Source organism: Mya arenaria, chromosome 12, assembly GCF_026914265.1.
Source record: "Mya arenaria isolate MELC-2E11 chromosome 12, ASM2691426v1".
NCBI classification, from domain to species: Eukaryota; Metazoa; Mollusca; class Bivalvia; order Myida; family Myidae; genus Mya; species Mya arenaria.
This window is the reverse complement of record NC_069133.1, coordinates 30,725,974-30,745,863: the sequence shown is the minus strand read 5'-3', so window position 1 is coordinate 30,745,863 and position 19,890 is coordinate 30,725,974. Positions and strand designations below refer to the sequence as shown.

The 19,890-nt window shown below is 37.3% G+C and overlaps 1 protein-coding gene across 3 annotated transcripts in view; it reads left to right on the top strand.

Annotated features, from left to right (window-relative positions):
• LOC128211648 (ubiquitin carboxyl-terminal hydrolase 40-like) overlaps positions 1–19,890 on the top strand; it is a 220,656-nt gene that overhangs the window by 170,405 nt on the left and 30,361 nt on the right. For all 3 annotated transcript variants that reach the window (XM_052916646.1, XM_052916645.1, XM_052916647.1), the window contains 2 exons: positions 8,592–8,657; positions 13,742–13,958. In XM_052916646.1, the coding sequence (XP_052772606.1) occupies positions 8,592–8,657; positions 13,742–13,958 (283 nt within the window). The remainder of the gene's footprint in view (positions 1–8,591; positions 8,658–13,741; positions 13,959–19,890) is intronic.

Below are 19,890 nucleotides of genomic sequence, written 5' to 3'. Positions count from 1 at the left end.
CGCTTGTTCACCATCATGCCCCCAACCTGTACACAGGAGGAGGTCACTGTATCAAGCATTTTGACAGAATTATGCCCCTTTTTCTTACTTAGAATTTACGTTAAAGTTTGAATACCACCTCAAATGTTTTCAAAGTCCATTGACATCTGGCTTTGAAACTTTGTGCGCTTGTTCACCATCATTCCCCCAACCTGTAAACAGGAGGAGGTCACCGTATCAAGCATTTTGACAGAATTTTGCCCCTTTTTCGACTTAGAATTTATGTTAAAGTTTGCGTAACACCTCAAATATTTTCAAAGTCCATTGACATCTGGCTTTGAAACTTTGCAGGCTTGTTCACCATTATGCCCCCAACCTGTACACAGGAGGAGGTCACTGTATCAAGCATTTTGACAGAATTATGCCCCTTTTTCGACTTAGAATTTATGTTAAAGTTTGAATATCACCTCAAATATTTTCAAAGTCCATTGACATTTGGCTTTGAAACTTCGCACACTTGTTCACCATCATGCCCCCAACCTGTAAACAGGAGGAGGTAACTCTATCAAGCATTTTGACAGAATTATGCCCCTTTTTCTACTTAGACTTTACGTTAAAGTTTGAATACCACCTCAAATGTTTTCAAAGTCCATTGACATCTGGCTTTGAAACTTTGTGCGCTTGTTCACCATCATTCCCCCAACCTGTAAACAGGAGGAGGTCACTGTATCAAGCATTTTGACAGAATTTTGCCCCTTTTTGACTTAGAATTTATGTTAAAGTTTGCGTAACACCTCAAATATTTTCAAAGTCCATTGACATCTGGCTTTGAAACTTTGCAGGCTTGTTCACCATTATGCCCCCAACCTGTACACAGGAGGAGGTCACTGTATCAAGCATTTTGACAGAATTATGCCCCTTTTTCTACTTAGAATTTGTGTTAAAAGTTTGAATACCACCTCAAATGTTTTCAAAGTCCATTGACATCTGGCTTTGAAACTTTGCGCGCTTGTTCACCATCATTCCCCCAACCTGTAAACAGGAGGAGGTAACTCTATCAAGCATTTTGACAGAATTATGCCCCTTTTTCGACTTAGAATTTATGTTAAAGTTTGAATATCACCTCAAATATTTTCAAAGTCCATTGACATTTGGCTTTGAAACTTCGCACACTTGTTCACCATCATGCCCCCAACCTGTAAACAGGAGGAGGTAACTCTATCAAGCATTTTGACAGAATTATGCCCCTTTTTCTACTTAGACTTTACGTTAAAGTTTGAATACCACCTCAAATGTTTTCAAAGTCCATTGACATCTGGCTTTGAAACTTTGCAGGCTTGTTCACCATTATGCCCCCAACCTGTACACAGGAGGAGGTCACTGTATCAAGCATTTTGACAGAATTATGCCCCTTTTTCTACTTAGAATTTGTGTTAAAAGTTTGAATACCACCTCAAATGTTTTCAAAGTCCATTGACATCTGGCTTTGAAACTTTGCGCGCTTGTTCACCATCATTCCCCCAACCTGTAAACAGGAGGAGGTAACTCTATCAAGCATTTTGACAGAATTATGCCCCTTTTTCGACTTAGAATTTATGTTAAAGTTTGAATATCACCTCAAATATTTTCAAAGTCCATTGACATTTGGCTTTGAAACTTCGCACACTTGTTCACCATCATTCCCCCAACCTGTAAACAGGAGGAGGTAACTCTATCAAGCATTTTGACAGAATTATGCCCCTTTTTCTACTTAGAATTTACGTTAAAGTTTGAATACCTGTGACCTCAAATATTTTCAAAGTCCATTGACATCTGGCTTTGAAACTTTGCGCGCTTGTTCACCATCATTCCCCCAACCTGTAACAGGAGGAGGTAACTCTATCAAGCATTTTGACAGAATGTTGCCCCTTTTTCGACTTAGAATTTATGTTAAAGTTTGCGTAACACCTCAAATATTTTCAAAGTCCATTGACATCTGGCTTTGAAACTTTGCATGCTTGTTCACCATTATGCCCCCAACCTGTACACAGGAGGAGGTCACTGTATCAAGCATTTTGACAGAATTATGCCCCTTTTTCAACTTAGAATTTACGTTAAAGGTTGGGTACCACTTGAAATATTTTCCTATTCAATTTATGTAAATGTCTCAGCACATCATATATTGCATTGAATTCTAATCATACAGTGATACATGCATGTTTCGCCAATCCATACACTGAAAAGCGGCGGAGTAGTCGAGCGCGCTGTCTCTGTGACAGCTTTTGTTAATTTTTAAAGCTACTGCAATGAATTTTTGACCATGTGTACAGTTTTGCAAACGGGCATCAATTTTGTCCTCGGATGTCCTTGACTTTGACCTTTTGATCAACTTTTTTATTTTTAAAGCTACAGAAATGAAATTTTGACCATGAGTACAGTTTTGAAAGCAATTATTTTTTTTACCCTCAGATTACCTTTACTTGGCACATATTAAAATAGTTGATGCAATCAATCTGCTTACAACACTTTCTGTCCTCAGATGTTGAACGTGCAGCGTTTTAAGCTAACCCAAACACAAAAAGTGAACTATATATTTGTTGCCTATTACTCGTACGTACAGCTCTGGATTTAAAATGACCACAAGAGCCATGCCAGTGGGCCTCTTGTTTTATTTCTTTTGACAGGCACATTTTTATGCCCCCGAAGGTGGGCATATTAAAATCACACCGTCCGTCCGTCCGTCCGTCTGGCTCTGTAACTTTCCCTTGTATGGACAGATTTTAAAATAACTTGCCACATGTGTTCCACATACCAAGACGGCATGTGGCGTGCAAGACTCGTGTCCCTACCTCAAAGGTCAAGGTCACACTTAGTGTTTATTCACAATGGAGTGCTGCATATAAGGACATAGAGTATAGGTTGTCGTGTCCGGGCTGTAACTTTCTCTTGTATGGACAGATTTTAAAATAACTTGCCACATGTGTACCACATACCAAGACGACGTGTCATGTGCAAGACCCGTGTCCCTACCTCAAAGGTCAAGGTCACACTTAGTGTTTCTTCACAATGGAATGCTGCATATAAGGTCATAGATTATAGGTTGTCGTGTCCGGGCTGTATATTTTCCTTGTATGGACAGATTTTAAAATAACTTGCCACATGTGTACCACATACCAAGATGACGTGTCGCGTGCAAGACCCGTGTCCCTATCTCAAAGGTCAAGGTCACACTTAGTGTTTATTCACAATGGAATGCTTCATATAAGGACATAGAGTATAGGTTGTCGTGTCCGGGCTGTAACTTTTCCTTGTATGGACAGATTTTAAAATAACTTGCCACATGTGTTCCACATACCAAGACGACGTGTCGCCTGCAAGACCCGTGTCCCTACCTCAAAGGTCAAGGTCACACTTAGTGTTTATTCACAATGGAGTGCTGCATATAAGGACATAGAGTATAGGTTGTCGTGTCCAGGCTGTTACTTTCTCTTGTATGGACAGATTTTAAAATAACTTGCCACATGTGTTCCACATACCAAGACGACATGTCGCATGCAAGACCCGTGTCCCTACCTCTAAAGTCAAGGTCACACTTAGTGTTTATTCACAATGGAGTGCTGCATATAAGGACATAGAGTATAGGTTGTCGTGTCCGGGCTGTAACTTTCCCTTGCATGGACAGATTTTAAAATAACTTGCCACATATATTCCACATACCAAGACGACGTGTCACGTGCAAAACCCGTGTCCCTACCTCAAAGGTCAAGGTCACACATAGTGTTTATTCACAATGGAGTGCTGCATATAAGGACATAGAGTATAGCTTGTCGTGTCCGGGCTGTAACTTTCCCTTGTATGGACAGATTTTAAAATAACTTGCCACATGTGTTCCACATACCAAGACAACGTGTCAGGTGCAAGACCCGTGTCCCTACCTCAAAGGTCAAGGTCACACTTAGTGTTTATTCACAATGGAGTGCTGCATATAAGGACATAGAGTATAGGTTGTCGTGTCTGGGCTGTAACTTTCCCTTGTATGGACAGATTTTAAAATAACTTGCCACATGTGTTCCACATACCAAGACGACGTGTCGCATGCAAGACCCGTGTCCCTACCTCAAAGGTCAAGGTCACACTTAGTGTTTATTCACAATGGAGTGCTGCATATAAGGACATAGAGTATAGGTTGTCGTGTCAGGGCTGTAACTTTCCCTTGTATGGACAGATTTTAAAATAACTTGCCACATGTGTTCCACATACCAAGACGACGTGTCGCGTGCAAGACCTGTGTCCTTACCTCAAAGGTCAAGGTCACACTTAGTGTTTATTCACAATGGAGTGCTGCATATAAGGACATAGAGTATAGGTTGTCATATCCGGGCTGTAACTTTCTCTTGTATGGACAGATTTTAAAATAACTTGCCACATGTGTACCACATACCAAGACGACATGTCGCATGCAAGACCTGTGTCCCTACCTCAATGGTCAAGGTCACACTTAGTGTTTCTTCACAATGGAATGCTGCATATAAGGTCATAGAGTATAGGTTGTCGTGTTCGGGCTGTAACTTTTCCTTGTATGGACAGATTTTAAAATAACTTGCCACATGTGTACCACATACCAAGATGACGTGTCCCGTGCAAGACCCGTGTCCCTATCTCAAAGGTCAAGGTCACACTTAGTGTTTCTTCACAATGGAATGCTGCATATAAGGACATAGAGTATAGGTTGTCGTGTCCGGGCTGTAACTTTTCCTTGTATGGACAGATTTTAAAATAACTTGCCACATGTGTTCCACATACCAAGACGACGTGTCGCCTGCAAGACCCGTGTCCCTACCTCAAAGGTCAAGGTCACACTTAGTGTTTATTCACAATGGAGTGCTGCATATAAGGACATAGAGTATAGGCTGTCGTGTCCAGGCTGTTACTTTCTCTTGTATGGATAGATTTTAAAATAACTTGCCACATGTGTTCCACATACCAAGACGACGTGTCCCCTGCAAGACCCGTGTCCCTACCTCTAAAGTCAAGGTCACACTTAGTGTTTATTCACAATGGATGGCTGCATATAAGGACATAGAGTATAGGTTGTAGTGTCCGGGTTGTAACTTTCCCTTGTATGGACAGATTTTAAAATAACTTGCCACATGTGTTCCACATACCAAGATGACGTGCCACGTGCAAAACCCGTGTCCATACCTCAAAGGTCAAGGTCACACTTAGTGTTTATTCACAATGGAGTGCTGCATATAAGGACATAAGTATAGGTTCGTGTCCGGGCTTTAACTTTCCCTTGTATGGACAGATTTTAAAATAACTTGCCACATGTGTTCCACATACCAAGACAACATGTCCCATGCAAGACCCGTGTCCCTACCTCAAAGGTCAAGGTCACACTTAGTGTTTATTCACAATGGAGTGCTGCATATAAGGACATAGAGTATAGGTTGCCGTGTCCGGGCTGTAACTTTCTCTTGTATGGACAGATTTTAAAATAACTTGCCACATGTGTTCCACATGCCAAGACGACGTGTCCCATGCAAGACCCGTGTCCCTGCCCCAAAGGTCAAGGTCACACATAGTGTTTATTCACAATGGGGTGCTGCATATAAGGACATAGAGTATAGGTTGTCGTGTTCGGGCTGTAACTTTCCCTTGTATGGACAGATTTTAAAATAACTTGCCACATGTGTTCCACATACCAAGACGACGTGTCGCGTGCAAGACCCGTGTCCCTACCTCAAAGGTCAAGGTCACACTTAGTGTTTATTCACAATGGAGTGCTGCATATAAGGACATAGAGTATAGGTTGTCGTGTCCGGGCTGTAACTTTCCCTTGCATGGACAGATTTTAAAATAACTTGCCACATGTGTTCCACATACCAAGACGACGTGTCACGTGCAAAACCCGTGTCCCTACCTCAAAGGTCAAGGTCACACATAGTGTTTATTCACAATGGAGTGCTGCATATAAGGACATAGAGTATAGCTTGTCGTGTCCGGGCTGTAACTTTCCCTTGTATGGACAGATTTTAAAATAACTTGCCACATGTGTTCCACATACCAAGACAACGTGTCGCGTGCAAGACCCGTGTCCCTACCTCAAAGGTCAAGGTCACACTTAGTGTTTATTTACAATGGAGTGCTGCATATAAGGACATAGAGTATAGGTTGTCGTGTCTGGGCTGTAACTTTCCCTTGTATAGACAGATTTTAAAATAACTTGCCACATGTGTTCCACATACCAAGACAACATGTCGCATGCAAGACCCGTGTCCCTACCTCAAAGGTCAAGGTCACACTTAGTGTTTATTCACAATGGAGTGCTGCATATAAGGACATAGAGTATAGGTTGCCGTGTCCGGGCTGTAACTTTCTCTTGTATGGACAGATTTTAAAATAACTTGCCACATGTGTTCCACATACCAAGACAACGTGTCCCATGCAAGACCCGTGTCCCTGCCCCAAAGGTCAAGGTCACACAAAGTGTTTATTCACAATGGGGTGCTGCATATAAGGACATAGAGTATAGGTTGTCGTGTTCGGGCTGTAACTTTCCCTTGTATGGACAGATTTTAAAATAACTTGCCACATGTGTTCCACATACCAAGACGACGTGTCGCGTGCAAGACCCGTGTCCCTACCTCAAAGGTCAAGGTCACACTTAGTGTTTATTCACAATGGAGTGCTGCATATAAGGACATAGAGTATAGGTTGTCGTGTCAGGGCTGTTGCTTTCCCTTGTATGGACAGATTTTAAAATAACTTGCCACATGTGTTCCACATACGAAGACAAGGTGTCGTGTGCAAGACCCATGTCCCTACCTCTAAGGTGAAAGATACACTAAGTGTTTATTCACGAGGTAATTCTAAATATAAGGACATAACAGTGTAGGTTGTCAAGTATGGGTGGTATTTTTTTATGTTCAGAGGCAATTTAAAATAACTTGCCATACGTATTTGACACATAAAGGCAAGATCAACTTTTCATGTACTGACCTTGTTCGTAGGTCAATGTCACATTCAGGGGCATTCGTCACATACTGTGACAGCTCTTGTTTTTATTTTTTAACCAGGTTTTCACAAAGGGAAAACTACTTGATTCGTTCTTCAGGCGGTATGGTGGGAGGGCAGCATCAAACTCACCTATGGTATCGAATAATTTTAGTTAGGTTTGACATACTTGGTATATAGGAAGAGTTCATGGAGACCTTTCATAGTATTTCATAAGGCGCCCCTAGCAACAAGGTCAAGGTCACTGTTACTATAAATAAAAAATGGTTGGTATTGAATAACTTAAGTTGGTTTTGACATATTGCAACCACATTTGGTGTTTATGAAGAGTTTATGGAGACTGCTCATGGGATTGTGTTTGGGGCCCCAAGAGTACTGGTCACGGTCACTCTTGCTAAAAAATAGAAAAAGTTAGTACTGAATAACTTATGTAAGGGTTGACATATTGTGTCCAAACTTGATATATAGGAGAGTTTTCCTGAGACCTTTCATGGGATTACATTTGGGGACCTGGGGTCAAGGTCACTGTTCATTAGAAAGTTTATAAGCATATGACTTACATACACAGGGGTGTTGATTTTTTTAACTTGCACACAAGTACAGAGCAAAACAGAGGACAGCTTACTAAGAATTTGGAGTATGAACGCCAATACAAGTTTGCAAAATCTGAGGTATATATTAAAGGATAATGATAGTTCAAGTTTAAAAATTTATTGTACATAAGGCCTCCATTCCATACGCAAACACAATAGCATACATATATCAAACAATTATGATAATGACATGTTATGATATCAAACTCAAAAGACCATAAAATGTTTTCTTTCTTCAAATGCATTATAAATAATCATTGCTCAAAGCATTTGTACTAAACATTAAAGCATAAAATTTATCAATAGTAGGATTTTTCTTGATAGTATTTTGCAATATAAACATTCCTTTATTTTTAAATTTTCATGGAGATTCTCTTTAGACACGCTCATCCTTTTCACAAGACTTAAACAGGTAGGGGACACTTGGTGCCCACTGCGCAGCGCTCTTGTTGTCAATGACATTGTCCTAGCTATAGGTATAATGTGAATACTTTAATGCTGATAAAAACTTGAAACCATTAGACATGTTCTTATGACTTGAGAACACTAAGACCAAGGAACTTTATACTGTGTATGCAGGTTGGTTATGACCAGCAGATTGCCCCTATGTTTGTTTGTCTCCAGTCCAAAAGAACCAACTTCATGTTCATCATTGATTATTTCTCACCTAGGACCACACAATGCTGGAGCCATGCACTATTAAAAAAAGCAGTCCTTAGTTTTCTTTAATTTGTGCTGTTTAATGGTTTGTATAGTTATGCATATGCCTCTTGGCCATCTGAAAAATGGCAATGCTTTGGGTGCTCTAGCTTTAACATGTTCATGGCTTTACTTTGTAATATGCGTTGCATAAGCAAAACAGATACAATCTCTGTGATTTTAATAAAATAAAGTAAAAAATGAGGCAAAAAGTGTTGTATTTATTTTTTGTATGAAATATTCTATACTGTCAATTGTTAATTGGCAACCAGATGCCTAAAATACAAGTGAATATGTCAATTTTTCTATTCTGATATATTTTAGGAGATTAAAGCTGACATCTAACAGCATCCTTGCCCTCCAAATAGTTCCTGAAGAAGAGCAGCTCAGGTATTTATAATGTACCTTATTATCACATGCACCATAAATCTGCAAGCAATACAATAAGTACAAAATGCATTTGTCTGTTTTTAGCTCACCAGAGCACGAAGTGCTCAAGGTGAGCTATTGTAATCGGTCTTTGTTCGGCGTCCGTTCATCAGTCCGCACATTCCCACATATCGACCTTTGTTAGGTACTTTACCATTACTCCCATTATAAAAATATACCCACTAAAGCCCTACTAACCCTAACTAACCCTACCCAACAAATTTGATCGAAGTAATGAAGGAATTAGTACCCAATATATACCCATTCGTTTGTGCGGACGTGCGTCCGTCCGTCAACAATTTCTTAAAAAACTTCTCCTATGAAACTACCTGGCCAAATTCAATGAAACTTCATAGGAAGCTTCCTTGGGTGACCATCTACAAAAATACAACAAGGGGTTACGATTGATCAACAACAACAAGAACAAAATGGCCAACTTCCTGTTTTGCTTTAAAAAACATCTCCTCTGAAACTACCTGTCCAAATTCAATGAAACTTTACAGGAAGCTTCCTTGGTTGACCCTCTACAAAAATACAACAAGGAGTCACAATTGGTCAACAACAACAACAACAACAACAACAGCAACAACAACAAAATGGCTGACTTCATGTTTTGCTTTAAAAAACATCTCCTCTGAATCTACTGCTCCAAATTCAATGAAACTTTACAGGAAGCTTCCTTGGGTGACCCTCTACAAAAATACAACAAGGGTCACGATTAGTCAACAACAACAACAACAGCAACATCAACAAAATGGCCAACTTCCTATTTTGCTTTAAAAAAACATCTCCTCTAAAACTACCAGTCCAAATTCAATTAAACTGTACAGAAAGCTTCCTTGGGTGACCCTCCACAAAAATACAACAAGGGGTCATGTTGATCAACAACAACAACAACAACAAAATGGCCAAAATGTTAAAATCTGATAGTTATGTAAAGTTTACTCTTGAAGCAAGGGCAGCAAGTCTTGCTATATGCTCTTCCTTTTTTTGGAGATTCCACTACTTTCTATTTTAGTAACAAGGGAATAGATTTTAAATTTTATTAAGTCTTCAACATAGTCACTTCTAAGGTAATTATTGTTATTTTTTTAGGTTCATAGATTCATATAATTATTATACACTTTATTCTTTAGAAGAAATTTTATTTTTTCTTAATGATAAATTTAATAATCAGACTTTTCCATTGAACCTATTGTAGATTAGTGTAAACTTCATGTAGATTATTCTAAGCTACAATCTTATCTTTTGTGTGGATAGTGAATAAGCCTTAATGTATTTAATGAAAAATTTGATTTTAAACATGAGAAGGAAGGTGATGTTGACCTAGATGAAAGAAGCAATGATATTAGTGGAAGGTGCTAAATGTGTTCTGATATTTGATTTTTAGAGCTTAAGGCAGTTTATTGATTTTATTGGATGGTGCACTGTCTGCTGTTTGTGTATCTATACTAAAAGTTCTTTCAGTGTGCAAGCAATTTAACATAGTTTTGTCAGTGTGCAGGCAATTGAACGAAGTCCTGTGTGTGTGCAGGCAATTGAACAAAGTCCTTTCAGTGTGCAGGCAACTGAAAAAAGTCCTGTCAGTGTACAGGTATCTGTACAAAGTGCTGTCAGTGTGCAGTCAATTATCAAGTCCTGTCAGTGTGCAGGCATCTGAACAAAGTCCTGTCAGTGTGCAGGTATGAGAATCAAATTCTGTCAGTGTGCAGTTAATCATCAAGTCCTGTCAGTGTGCAGGCAACTGAACAAGATCCTGTCAGTGTGCAGTCAATCACCAAGTCCTGTCAGTGTGCAGGAAACTGTGACAAGACCTGTCAGTGTGCAGGCAACTGTGACAAGTCCTGTCAGTGATTATCCAGGCAACATGTTTGACCAGTATGTTTTTCAATATTCTTTGAGAACAAATATCAAGCTATATTGATTACAAAGGTTAAACTATTTTACTCAGGTGAGCGATTAAGGGCCATCATGGCCCTCTTGTTCACTTATCGCAATAAGGTCATGTTCCTCTCTGCTGACTTCACATCATAACAACTTCCAAAATTTAAACAATGTGTTATTAAAATCCAATTAATTTTTAAATAATGTGTCCTTTTGAGTTAAACAAAAAGGGTTATAACTATTGTGCTTTGATCCAGGAGGTTATATTTGAATCATGGATTTTTTGCAGATTTGGCCTACTTTATCATATTTCTGATTCAAACAGACATGTGTTACTTTATTAAAATATAACTACTTTAAAACATAAAGTATAGTAATTCATTGTCTTTGACTGGTATAATATACAATATAGTAATTCATTGTCTTTGACTGGTATAACATACAATTTAGTAATGCATTGTCTTTGACTGGTATAACATACAATATAGTAATTCATTGTCTTTGACTGGTATAACATACAATATAGTAATTCATTGTCTTTGACTGGTATAACATACAATATAGTAATTCATTTTCTTTGACTGGTATTTGCTGTCAGAGCATATACTTTAACATTTACTTTTGAAGTTCCCACATTATCTTAATGATGTTTGCAACAATGTTAACTATGCAAAAAGACATTCATCTGTAAGGCCACACCAAATTAATAACTTGTTCATCGGATTTCCCGCACCTATTTCTTCAGAAAAGCAAAAAAAAAAAGGTTTTATTTTTTAATCGCTTGCGCCCGCACCATCTAAAAAAATATTTATTTTTTTTACGAGCGCTAATTTGTTTAGTAGAATGTAGCCTTATAGCCGCGTTTTTCGATCGTAACAATTATCAAAGCACCGGCTCAATCATGCAGCCACTCTAATTAGAGTCAATGAACGATATAGAGCCGGATACAAGCGTCTAGATGATCGAGACTAAATTGACTAAACGAAAACATTTCACTTCCTGATTCTTGAAAATTACGTCAACAAATGACAATTCTACCTATATACTGTTCTATTAAGTTTGATTAAATTTTGGACAATGTGTTTGTTTTAATTTGGCTCACGCTAAAAGTAAACGTTTATATACTGGGCAAGAAGTGCTGAATTTTATCGTGAATGACAGTGATTATCCAAAGTTTGAATTTGGTTTGGACATGTTTGACGGGAATTCGGATGACCGTTACAGTGGAAAGACAGTTTCCAATCGTTCATCTATACCTACTACACATGTCCAGGTAAAAACTTCAGGTGTGTATTTTAAATACTTTATTGTTTTGCTGTTAATATAGCAAATATGATGTATTTTTTGTATTATTTGTTTCCTTCAAAAATAATTATACATTTAATAATTTATGCATGTTTGTTTTTATTTTGCTAAAGATCGGAGTATAGTGTTTATTTAATGCATATCAATGCATGTACAGTAATAGAAAAATAATGTTTGGCCAAGAAACAAGCACCACCTTTCTTGTCATCAAACTGTTTCAGTAATGCATACTACATTATACTACAATGAACATTTATTTATAATATTGCTTATTAAAATTTCAGATTCCTTCGACGCAGCGGATCATGAAATTTCTGTCCTGATGAGGCAACAAGGGCGTGCTTGTGGTGGAGGCCTTGGTCGCCGATGAGTCAATGTTCATGGACAGTAGGATGACGCTAAAAATTAACATGACTGACATTTATATGTGCACATTCATATGTGCTTCATGCAATCCCATGAGTTTTACCATTCACACAAAAACATCAAACAAGCCGAATTGTGTATATTTTGTAAATATTAGTCAACAAGGATAAAAAAAAATTGTGTCAGACTTTGCGATTTGAAAAAGGTATCAATCACACTTTGTGTTGGGAATAAATGTTTGTAGATTTTTTAGATGTTCATGTGTATTTTAAACTCTATATGGAAAACATTCAAGTGTTAAATATTTATGCTGATTGGTTTTTGTCTATGAAAAAATATTGCATATTCTTGTATTTTCTTGACATATTTTTTTGCTATATATGTAAATTGACACAATCAGTATTTGCAGTATAAAAGAAGTAAAAGTGTCTTGTGTATATATGTTTATGTTTTCTATTACTTATATATTAGATATCTAAAAAAAATAAGGAAATTCTGCAAATTAAAAAAAAGATAGGCATTAAATTCTGAGAAAGCCTAAAATCAAACTGGTGCTGGCTGGAATTTTCTGTGACATATTTTCAGCTGAAATGGTTTACAATACGGTGTAGGTTTATTTGTAAATTCTATTCCAGAACTTAAATGGCTACCAAGACCAATCGTGAAGTCAAAGCAAGAGTTATAGCTGTAGTTTATATTTGACTGCAAATGCCTATATTTTTTTTGTGAACTATTTTTCAAGTCACCTTGTCTAGTCATTTCCATGACATGAGATATGACAATGTATTTTAATAGAGAATTATTTTTAACCAAGTTTTCCTAACGAAAAGTGGAAAACCTAGTTAATAGATTTGGAAATGATTGGGCAGGTGGCTGTGACTATTGGCGCTTGTTTCCAGGCTTTAACTTAGCCATGCATAGGGTATTTTGAAAAAAACTTTTCAAAAAGGTTTAAAAAACTGGAAAACTGTGGTTCTGAGTTCTCTCATTTATGAAATAGTTTAAAGAAATTCATTTGCTTAATCTCAAATAGCATTTGTTTGATCTCAAAACTAATATTTGTATAGAATTATCTTTTAGTGTTATCATTCTTTCGCTGGATGTTATCCTTGTACTGTTTACAATATCATTGTTTAGTTAATAAGTGAATAAAATGTGAGCAAAAGTGAGTTAAATCAATATATATATTTGTTCGCTCTTCGCTCGCTCCTCTTTTTTGCTAAATGCAAAACAAATATTTTTATTATTATTTCGCTCGCTCGCCCCATTATTTTTTGGAAAAAATCCGATGAACAAGTTATCAATTTGGTGTGGCCTAATCTATCAAATTTTAATATGATGGAAACAAAAGGTACAAAGATTATATGTGTATTCCTAGATTTTGAATGTGCACACAGACTAAAACTATGTTGCAAAATTGTTGTTGCAGTATGAATAAAATATTGGTGTTTAAAAAGATTATATACATGTACTGTACCTGATTATTTCAGTGTCAACCATATAGTTTTAGAAGTTAGAAAGCGTATCCCTGATACTCAAGACTATGAGGCCCCAACAGAGCTGATTTGGGACACCCAAGGTGGGGCCACAGTTCACAGTCTAAGACAGGCCCTGGCGGAGACACTGTTTATGGATGCCCAGAATGTGGTCATGGCTAAGCACTTTCCTCAGAGACATGAATGGATGGCTATTAATAAACATTCACAGGTATTTTTTTAGCTCGACTATTCGGCGTCGGCGTCTGGTTAAAGTTTTAGGGCAAGTTGGGATTTTCACTTATAAGTCCAATACCCTTCCTTCAATTGACTTAATACTTCACACAGTTGTTAAGGGCCATCACATAATGAGGTAAGATAACATCATATTATCCTTTATACAAATTATGGCCCCTGATTGACTATGGAACTTAGGTTAAAGTTTTAGGGCATGTAGGGATATTTATTAATAACTTCTATACACCTTGTTCAATTGACTTAATACTTAACACAGTTGTTCAGGACCATCACACAATGAGGTTACATAACTCCATATTATCCTTTATACAAGTTATGGCCCCTGATTGACTTAGGTTAAAGTTTTAGGGCAGGTTAAAGTTTTAGGGCAAGTTGGGATTTCACTTATAAGTCCAATACCCTTCATTCAATTGACTAAATACTTCACACAGTTGTTCAGGGCCATCACATAATGAGGTTAGATAACTCCATATTATCCTTGACACAAGTTATGGCCCTGATTGACTTAGGTTAAAGTTTAATGGCAGGTTAAAGTTAAAGGGCAAGTTGGGATTTTAATAAAACAACTTCTATACCCTTCATTCAATGCACTTAATACTACAAAGAATTATTGACAACCATCTTAAAACAAGGAACATAACTCCATTTTAACCCTACATACAATTTATGGCCCTTGAATGGTTTTTAATTTATTTTATTTTTAATTTTTCTTTTAATTCTTTTGAAAGGCACATTTTCATATTTATAACCGCATTTTCATAAAGGGAAAACAAGTAATTGAATGACTTGCGTCATTATTCGGGCGGGCTGGTGGGAGGGCAGCGTCAAAGTCACCTTATGTATCAAATAATTTTAGCTCTTTAGCTAGGTTTGACATAAAGAGACCAAACTTGGTAAATACGAATAGTTTATGGAGACCTTTTTTTGGAATGCCTTTGAGGCCCCTAGGATCAAGGTCAAGGTTACTATTAATAGGAAAAGGGTTGGTATTGAATAACTTAAGTAAGGGTCTACATATTGTGACCAAACTTAGTCTATAGGATGAGTTTTTAGAGGCCTTTCCTGAGATTGTGTTTTAGGCCCCCGTGTGTTATGGTCTAGGTCAAGGTCACTGTTGCTAAAAATAGAAATATGGTTAGTACTGAATAACTAAAGTAATGGTTGACATAGTGGGACCAAATTTGGTATATAGGACAAGTTTATACAGAGCTTTCATGGATTGCCTTTTGGCACCCTAGGGTCAAGGTTACTGTTTCTAAAAACTGTTTCAGTTATGGTTGACATACTGTGACTAAACTCGATATGTAGGAAGTTTATGGAGGACTTCCATGGGAATGTGTTTGGGGCCCTTAGAATCAAGGTCACTGTTAAAAAAAAATAGAAGAAAGCAGTTGAAACTGAATCTCTTCTGCCAATCATTAAAAACCTGGTTTTGTCACATCGCGATTCTTGTTCACTTTTTAATTTGATTGTTTTATTGCTTTTGACAGGCACATAATACATCTTTATTGTATTCACTTCTAAGTCAAAGCGGCGTAGTCGAGTGCGCTGTCTTCCGACAGCTCTTGTTATCTCACATGAGCACAAAATGCTCAATGTGAGCAGTTGTGATATGGTGATTGTCTGTTGCCGTCATCGGATGTCTGTCGTTCACCAACCGTCCGTTGTCAATGTTAACCTTCAAACAACTTCTCCTCCTAAACCTAGGCCTGGGGGTGGGAGGTACCCTAAAACACTATTCTGATGATCCTTGAAACAGATTTGAAGTGCCAGCTAAAAGTGCTTCCTCATAAACAAATTGAACAATATATAACATGTGTTTTCATTGGCCTATTGCTTTCCTTCTAGCCCCCTTCCCTAAATATGCCACGAAATGGATGTGGAAAATGGTGGCAGTTGGTGGAATATTGGAACGGGTGGCACTTGGTGTAAAACGATGAAAAACAGAAGAAAATGGGAATTTGATCTAATTTTTCACCATTTTCCACCAAATGCCACCCTAACGTTGCAGTTGGTGGAGTATTGGAACGTTTTCCACCAAATGCCATGTGGCAGTTGGTGGAATTATTTTCCACCAAATGCCACCCTAACGCGGCAGTTGGTGGAGTATTGGAACGTTTTCCACCAAATGCCATGTGGCAGTTGGTTGCAAATTTTTCACCAAACGCCACCCAAACGTGGCAGTTGGTGGAGTATTAGAACGTTTTCCACCAAATGCCATGTGGCAGTTGGTGGAATTGTTTTCCACCAAATGCCACCCTAACGCGGCAGTTGGTGGAGTATTGGAACGTTTTCCACCAAATGCCATGTGGCAGTTGGTTGCAAATTTTTCACCAAACGCCACCCAAACGTGGCAGTTGGTGGAGTATTGGAACGTTTTCCACATATTTTTCATCAAGTGCCACGTTCAGTTTCTTTGATCTTTTTTCACCAAATGCCACGCCAACTTGGCACTAATGATGGAAATTACGTGGCACTTAATTGGTGAAAATAAAGAGCTGGCTGCATTTCTACATTTGGAAAAATCCTGAAAACAGTTTTAGTATTATGTAATTTGGAGGTTTCATTTTAGCTATCATTATTAAAAAAAAATGTAAAAATTAAATGATGCATGAATAAAATAACAACATTAAAAACATGCTGTTAAATATGTTCTTCAGCTTTGGGCCTACATGTAACCAGATAAATACCAAGTATTACAACGAAATGATATATGAGATAATATTAGAATCCAGCCTCATACATTGAATCATTTCAAATATGTTTTACAAGAGCACTGGTATGTTGTATTAGCTTAGATAACGACAATACTGTTTTTTCCCCTATGTAGACAAGGTAAAAAGTTAATTTAACAACCGGTTTTGGTATTTTGAATATTGAAAGTCAATAACCTGTTTCTTGTCTTGAGTGATGCACATCTGGTTGTTTTTTTCTGCACGTTTAGCTATACCTCTTCTGCTATTGAAGTCCTCTATTCATATTTCTTTCTGAAAAAGGTAACATTTTAGTAAATCTGTTGGATATACAATGTAATGTTCAGCGTTTGCCTCACAGAAGAATGTTATTTGTTCTACAATTTGTTCTACAAATGTCTTTGGAAAAAAGTGCACACAAGGATTCACTTGAATATCTTTATTGTTTCAAAATCATGCAACCAACAACATCAATAACACCAAGGCTTTGTCAATTATTAACCTCAACTGTTTTTTCTTAAAAATACACAACATTAGTAGTAAAGATCATATATCTTCTACATCTTCTCTTGTCTGGCATTTAATATTGTTTAACTCACCCTTTTCTTAAAGCACTTAGCACTTTTAAATAAGTATTAGCTCATGAAATATGACAATATTATGAGGTCAGTCATCATTTAAAGTTATTGTAAGATTAAAATATTTACCAAAAAGGTCTTGTCCAGCTACATTGTCATCTTTATAGGGGGTTTTCTCTGAAAAATATGGTGTATAACATTTCTTAATACATCTTCAACTTCATTGTACAAACTGAATGATACTTTTTAAACTTAGTACATTCCTAGACTGAGTATTTGTCAATTATTTTTGGAAAAAATGAAACATACTTAATTGACAGTGCATGCATAAAGCTTATCTCTTAGTCAAACTTGAAACAAAGACAAAGAGCCTAATATGTGTAAAATAAAACAAAATAAGTCATGATCTGTTTTGGTTGTTAATATGATAAAAAAACAGTTACCTTTTAATCAATCCATTTAATTAAACAAAACTGTGCACAATTTTTCTCACTATTCAAAGTTCCACATATGCTAGCAACTGTCAGAAGATTCAAATATTTTGAGAAAAATTTCCAGCAGATGGGGTCATTCCGAGTTTAAATCAAACATTAATGAAATCCCTGTACCTCTGGGGAAATATCAACAAAACTTTAACTCATCATAATCATGATCATGATAATCATCATTTAAGTTGTTGTTGTAATCATCATCATCATCATCATCATCATCATCATCATCATCATCAATCACAACATGTTGTTGTTGTTGTCATCAACACCACAATTATCATGATCACCATCACCACCACCACAATCAACACAATCACCAATACCACAATCAACCACCAACAACACCACAATTGTCAAAATCACCCTCCGACACCACAATCATCATAATCACTACCACCACCCTCACCACCACCACTACCACCACCACCATCATCATAACCATCATCAATAGAACCAACAACATCATAATCATCATCAATAGAACCACCAACAGCAATTAATCATCATCAATAGAACCTGCAACATGGTGAAGAGTAGTGGTACATGTACGAGGGTTGTCTGGAATGTTTTGAGACTGTGTCTATATTTCAAAACATTTTAAATATAAATCAACAAAATATAAACATTTGTATATATAGACTATTCACGAGTTTCCTTTTGAAAAATGGAATTAAATAATCTCATAATAAGGAAGGAAATGGTTGTCAAGACAACCCATCTAGGGCTTCACGGATCACTTTGAAATTGACGTTTTCTAAAAATTGTTCACAATTCATATATACTTCTCCGTCTGAATAAAAGAAGCCAAAACGTCACGTCAAAACATAATACGACAGTATGATGTCAGCTGCATCACTGCGCAAATTATAAACGCAATCTAACTGTAAACATGGTTGTAACGATCAGCGGAAGTAGAGAGGTATTTCGAAGATGTCAGAAAAAATCCAACGTTGACTTCACGCACGGAGCAGCGCGCTATGATCAAACACTGTGTTCGCAGCGGGATATCTCCTACAAATACTTATACTTTCTAACACGGGGTATATAAAAGCCAGCATGTTCAAGGGCTTTGATATTTCGCTGACATGGACGTTTCAGTGTCGAGCATGGAAATGTGTGCGATTTAAAGCGGAGCGGCAGACCGTCAGTCATGAGTGAAAGTGACGCAAATTCAGTACGGGACATGTTACAAGAAGACCGGCGGAGGACAGTGAGGGAAATTGGCCAATCCATTCAGCTAAAAAGGACAGCTGTTCATAATATCAAAAAAGAGTGGAACGGACAGATATTCAAGCAATGGGTTGATTGTCACCATAAGTGTGTACGTGCAGAAGGAGTGTATTTTGAAAAACTGTAAATGACGTGACGCAATGGGACAACGAAGTGGTCCGTGGCTTGTAAACTGTACTTTTTGTAACGATAGTTGTATACGTTCACTTCGTAGTTCATTGTTGAAACTTTCAGGATTTGTTTATATTAGATACAATTGCCAGCTGATTAAATTTTAAATGCATCCTTTGAGTGGTAAGCTTTTTATGAATGCAGTCTCAAAACTTTCCGGACAACCCTCGTAGTTATAGTTATAGTGGGAGAAATCCCCAAAAGTAGTATTTTCAGTTAGTTTTAAAAAGTAGCATAATTATGTAATGATGCTAAAACAGCAGCATGAACAGCAACTGAATGCTATTCTTATTACAAGATGATAATTAATAGTGAATTCTGCTGAGTTCCATCTTACAGAACTGTTCAGATTTTCTAAGTATTTTTCACCAAATGACACCCAAAAAATTAACTAAGTTCAGTTTTTCACCAACTGCCATATGAAAAATTAACTAAGTCCAACTTTTTCACCAAGTGCCACATGAAAAAAAAACTGAGTTCAATTTTACACCAAATGCGTCCTCCAGTTGGGTGGAAATTTCATGGCAGTTGGTGAAATTCTTGATATTCCACCAAGTGCCACCCATTTTCCACCAAATGCCACCCAAATCCATGGCATTTGGTGGAATTAAGTGGCAAATTTAGGGATTGAGCATGTTTTTGAATATCGCTCTCTATATATACGAGGTATGTTCGGAAAGTTCCCGGACTGTACTAATAACTTTGTTATTTTTCAACATAGAGCTTTGAAACTTCGGCCAAGT